Source organism: Lactuca sativa, chromosome 2 (assembly GCF_002870075.4).
Source record: "Lactuca sativa cultivar Salinas chromosome 2, Lsat_Salinas_v11, whole genome shotgun sequence".
NCBI lineage: Eukaryota > Viridiplantae > Streptophyta > Magnoliopsida > Asterales > Asteraceae > Lactuca > Lactuca sativa.
Genome location: NC_056624.2, coordinates 102,828,139 through 102,834,340, shown reverse-complemented (window position 1 = coordinate 102,834,340; position 6,202 = coordinate 102,828,139). Strand labels below are relative to the sequence as shown.

General features: G+C 35.1%; 1 protein-coding gene across 1 annotated transcript; it reads right to left on the bottom strand.

Moving 5' to 3' along the window:
- Window positions 1-4,247: 4,247 nt before the first annotated feature.
- LOC111886295 (malonyl-coenzyme A:anthocyanin 3-O-glucoside-6''-O-malonyltransferase) lies at window positions 4,248-5,863 on the bottom strand. Its single transcript, XM_023882528.3, has one exon. The coding sequence runs from the start codon at window positions 5,763-5,765 to the stop codon at window positions 4,395-4,397; it is 1,371 nt and encodes a 456-aa protein (XP_023738296.1). The 5' UTR covers window positions 5,766-5,863; the 3' UTR covers window positions 4,248-4,394.
- Window positions 5,864-6,202: the final 339 nt, after the last annotated feature.

The window sequence follows — 6,202 nt, the reverse complement described above, 5'->3', positions numbered from 1 at the left end:
TTTAGGCCTCCTGTTCTTTGTTCCCCAAGAATTAAGTTTTATTATCAAAACAAAATTTCATATGGTATCAGAGTGGATTATAAGAGTCGCTCACCCAAAAGCCCTAAAAACCACAGAATTGCCATGATTGGTGATAGACAAGTAATCGGTCAAATGGGACAATGTGGGGTTTGTGGAAAACATGGTCACAATAGTGATGGTTTTTTCAAACTTGTAAGTTATCTAAAGTGGTGGTTAGAAAAGGGAAGACAAGAAAAGACAGAGACTAAAGTGACTAATGTAGAAACTGAAAGAGGTTCTATATCGAGACTCAACAACGAACAATATCAACAATTTCTGAATATCTTTACACAAAGGAACGGTTCAGTTGAAGAATTCGTAGAAATAATTGCTAAAACGATAGGGAAGGACAATCATTGTAATGATTGGGTTATAGACTTTGGTGCAACCGAGCATATCATCGATAGAGCATATTGGATTGAAAGCAAAACAGAGACCACACATGAGTTACCAGTTACTATACTAAATGGTGTCTGCATACTAGTTGAAGGAAAGGGTGTTTGTAACTTGCCTAGTGGTTTTCGAATCAAGAGCGTTTTACATGTTCCAAAGCTTACATATAACTTGTTGTCAGTTGGCCAATTGGCAAGGGATCTTCATTATGCAATAACTTTCTTACCAGATTTATGTGTCACCACTCGAAATTTTAGACCTAGTAGAGCCTAAACCTTAACCAAAAACAAGTGATACTACATTGAAATCCTTGTTGTATTGTATTATCTATAGTATTAGAGCTTGGTTAAAAAAAACTAACAAAGAAGTTTGGATCGAAAACCAAGCTAACTTAGAGTGTTATAAATAAAAATAGGTTGAAAGACTAAGGGTTTAAAACATAAATAACCCTCATAAACGAGTTTTCGCCTAATATAAACAATTAAATGGAGTTTACGGATCTTAAAATGACATCAAAAGGGTGCTCACGGTTGGCATAGGACTGTGAACCCCATTCCTTTGACCATAAACACTTCATGGTAGGTGAAAACACCTCCTCTTGGCCGTAAACACTTTATGGTGAGGTGTATACCCTCTTTTGGGGCGTAAACACTTGCAACTTGACAGTAAACATTTATCTATCTTATCCTAATTAGTTTTCCATAGGTAATAATTCCATTTACCAATGCAAACCTTATCTCAATACTTCATATATAAGATACGAATTAGGCATCCCTCAAATTCATTTCATCAGTAAACTTTCACTTTATAATTTTACTCTTAAGATACAAACCCAATTCCTTCACCCTTTCAATTCAAGTTATAGGAAATCTGCACTTCAAATTAGATATAAGTTGGTAAGTCCCTTCATATTATTCAGTGTTTATAGAATACTTGTGCTGTTAAAACATCTTATTCACACACTATTGTGTGTTTAAAACCATTAGGATTACAACATCCTTCCCGTATACTAGCTTGAAGTCACCATTTTATAAACCGCGACCACACATAAGGTGAGTTCATACCCATACGCTTTTCAATAACTTTTTCCATGTTTTAGGTGGGAATACAAGTAAAACACAAGAAACTTGTGTTAATATAAAAATCAATGTTTTATGTTTTAATTACGTTTAAATACCTTTTACGTAGAAATACCAAATTTGAAAACGGTTACACGCAAAACACGTTAAAACAAAACGGGTATCGTTTTCAACGAAATAATACATGTTAAATTATAATAGGTGTAATTTGGAAAACATTCACATTATTTTACCCTTTCGGGACCAAGAAACGATTATATAAACATATTCATTTATTTTTATATTTTATAACTAATACGAAAATGGTAACAATTTTATATACGAACGGTTTCATTTCAAAAATATGTAAACTCATTGGAAATTTTTGAGACATCGTCTTCGTTATACCTACCAAGGTATACATGGAAGTCTTGTTTTATAACACGAGTCTCCTCCCGGAGAGCGTGATACTTGTGTATAGATCTATACGAGATTGATGACCTCGCACCCTGGGTGTTAGCTACAGCACAACCAGCAAGTTATGGGTGACAAACATCAAACATAATGACGCTTGAAGAATGTTGCGGCAAGCAAATCATTAGTTAGCATGGTTATCAGAAGTCACATGATAAACGACAATACGCTATTCGTTTTCTATCACCAGGTGGTAGATGGTCCCCAAGGATGGTTTCTACTTCATGGCTAAGATCTGGGTGCATATGACAGCAAAATATTCGTCAAGCCCCATCAAAAACTCATACGCCCTTTCCTTCTCTTTCACTTCATTTAGTTGTTTCCTAATATGGCAATTACACCCATTGTACTTACAACAAGGCGTAGCAAGGACCATTTGATGTTCATCCCACATAGATTGAAGCTTGTTGTAATAAGTGGAAACAATGGTACCTTCTTGCCGCATGGAATTTAGGGTGTGATTCAATTCATAGGTGCGAAGAGCTCCTTCCTTTTCGAACCGTTCCTCTAAATCTCCCCAGATCTATGACGAGGTGTTTACATATTGTACGCTTGTTCAGATCTCTTTTTCCGTCACAGTTGTTTGCTATCCTTTGATCATTGCATCGACACGTACCCACGCAGAGTGCATAGGTGACGTTGATTAAGGTTTCTTGATGGTGTTGTCGACCAACCTCATCTTATTTTCCACAAGCAAGAAATTCACCATCTCCTGCTTCCATTCGTTATAATTGTTATCGTGTAACATGTCGTTCTCCTGGACTTGTTTTGGATATTCAAAAGCATGAACGTAGAGAGACGAGTTGACATCAATTGTCTCTCCATCATCCACCTTCTTGTTGCCATCCGCTCCTTTCTCTCCCGCCACGGTCACCAGAAAGGCTTAATATCGAGTGTGAATTACCTCTCTAATACCATGAAGATTATAGAAGGAGTACCAATTGGCTATATTTTTTTTATTGAATACATAGAGATATAAAATGGATCTCTGTTATATATGCAGGAAAGACAAAACAAACTCCCAGAAATAAACGGGGATAATACCTAAGTTAGAAAACATAAAGAAAGAAACAAATAATCTATAATCGTATGATATCTTTTATTTCCTTTACATCCATCTTCTTATTCTCTGTTTTTAACTGTCGATCTGAATCTGCATGTCCTTCTCAACCCATAATCCTAGTTGCAAGTATTGATAAGTGGTGGCTAACAATTTATACTCGAGAATGGGTGTGTGGGAGAGGGATAGGAAGGCCAGTGAAGTAACGGCCAGAGGTATGGATAGTATTGCTAGTCCGCTAATGGTGATGGTGGGTGGCGGCTTTTGATTTCCAGAATCTAGGGTTCATAAAGATACATTAGATGGGCTGGGAACTTGTGGTATGATTCGAGGGTGTGGTTGACTTTTTTTTTTAATTATTAATAATATAAATTACAATAAAAATATGGAAAAAAAAACAAACAAACAATAGGGATGGTTGGAGTGCAAAACAAAGATATGGACCAAACATGAAATTTGTGCAAACCACAAGGACGATTTCAAAATTTTGTTGATAGATTGACATTTATAACTTTGCAATTTACATTGTCTGCTGATAATAGCTAATAAAAATTGCTTTTGTGGAATGTAAAGAGATATTGAAAAATGCGATGAAAAATTCAAATATTTACAAATGTAATAGGATATTTAGGGAGAGTAAGAAAATCTTTAATCCTTTTTTCACACATATTAATTTAAACAAATGCAAGGAGTGTTGCATTTACATACATAAAATGAAATACGTATAATAACAAAATGCAAGGGATGCGATTGAAAATGATTAAAAAATAACAGAATCTTTATTATGATGCATAAATAAAAAAAATAAAACGAAACTTAATAAAAATAACAAAGGATGTCGAGTATTAGATATGAAATCGACTTAGAAGTTTCAAAATACTATAATATAGTAAAAAACATAATTTTTAAAACCATATATTTTCGGATATCGAATATCGGAGTATTGAATATTTTTAAAATCACTATCCGAACCCGAATCTGAAAAATCAAATATCGGATATCCGTACGGATTTTCGAATCACATATCTGTTATTATCTATTTTAAACCTCCGATAAGTAGTTCCACAAAATATTGACGAGTCTTAGATCAATTCAGTCAAGAAACTCACTCACGAGACTAGTGATGTGCACATCATAGTGGAACAGTCTGTTTGCCTCCTATGGATACAAAGAATCATATTTTGATATGCACATTTTCTATGTTGATAAGAACAACCAACAAAGTGACATTTTATTGATAACATGTAAAACTTGCACATGCCTACCCATAAGCAGACACAAATAACTGTTGAACGTGTTGATAGATCCACATTAGAACATCGAAATTTTTTAACAAAAGACTCTCTTGCTCAGTGAAATGTGGCATCCAATTCCTCGCTAAAGATGGAAAGAAGCGCATCCATTTGTTTTGCAGGAAGGGACACACCAATTTCAATATCAGCATCCGACTCTTTTGAAGCATTAACAGAAATCATACTAAAGTAATCGATTGATATGGTCTCATGTTTTGTTGGCTTACCCCATCCAAAATCCACATCATAGAACTTTATCTTCGGTGATCCTGACACATTAAACCCTCGCACTGGCGTAAATAGCAACTTAATCAACTTCTCCGAATCTTCAATCACTCCATTCTTCTTCTTTAGTGTTTCACTTAAAGTCTTTCTAATTAATTCAACAGCAGTAAGAAATCCATTGTCGCCTGCTAAGACTGTGGTTTTTATTTTTGCTGTGAAAGATGCGCCTATACAGTTACCAAAATAAGTTTCAGGAACCGGTGGATTTAGGCGAGACCTCCAATTCACACCAAAAAGAATCCTTTCTACGTCATCCTCTCCCTTCCTTTCTCCAATATGAACATAAGATTTGGCTATGCAATGCCACATATAAGCACATGCCACCGAAAAAGATGATACGTATTCCTGTTTTGGCAGTTGAGTGGATAACCAGTTCTTTAGCCCATTGATGCGTGCTTGGGTCAAGACAAAGGTGACCCGGACTTTATCTGTAGGGCTAACAAGCTGAGGAGGCTGGTATTCCATATTAATAGCTCGAGTCCCGGGTATATTTAAGGAGACTTCATCTAAGGAGCTCGGGTATTGAATCACTCTTTCATAAAAAGGTAAAGATCCACTAGCTAAGAAAAACTCATCTGTACCATGTTTAGCAATCGAGCTCCATGCCTTGACGAAATGATGCCTTGTGCTTGCATCAGCAAGGGAGTGGTGGTTGGTGATCCCAATAGAGAAGCCGGAGTTAGGAAAAAGTGTCACTTGCGCTGAAAAAGTTGGGATGATAAGGTAGTCGGATCCTTGTTTTGCATGTCCCAATATAGGTACAAGTGGATAAAACATGTCACACTTACGAGTATGATTTCCTATAAGATCATTGAAATCAAGAGTACACTCGGCAATGGTAAATGCAACAGAGTCGCCCTCTACATGACGTATTTCGGGCTTTTTTTCAACAGTATTAGGAAATAGAATTATGTTTCCAGCAAATGGGAAGAAGTGTTGAAGAGTGATTGATAATGAATTTTTGAGGTTGGGGACAATTGTTTCCAAGAAATATTGTTTAGAGTGAATGGAGTCATAAAAGAAAACCTGGTGGACAGGGTAGCGGGAAAGCCAAATCGTGTCGAAGAAAGTAAGCGGGAGAATCCTGTCCCCAACGGTGGCAGGAGGCGCAGATACTTGGCTATTCTCAAGAACAGTCAGCATATTTTTGCTCGTGGTTTGGATTATGCCAAAGTTTCTGGTTGATGGACATTTATAACCATGACAAAGATGAGTTTAATTTTTTTAATGGAAAATAACATAGTTTTTACAAAATTTATAAAATTGGAGTTCTGATCTTAAATAGCAACTGAGGCTATTTCATCAATTTTATACACATAAAGGTTATCTCGGATAAAAATTATAAGGTTTTTATAAAACTAATTATTTTTATATTTATATTTCTAATTTAATTTAACATTATACTACAACTTTATTATGATTCTTTTTTTTGTTTAATCTTATTTTATTTTTATTTTATTCTTATTTGATTTTGACTACCTAAAAAGGGTAAGCTATGTGTTAAAATATAAGAGAAAAAGAGTTAATGTTATTCCATTATGTATGGATAAAACGTTTTTATTTAGTAACTTAGTGTTTTT

Coding starts and splice junctions, on each gene's coding strand:
- LOC111886295 (XM_023882528.3), bottom strand. CDS start 5,765: ATGCTGACTGTTCTTGAGAATAGCCAAGTATCTGCGCCTCCTGCCACC.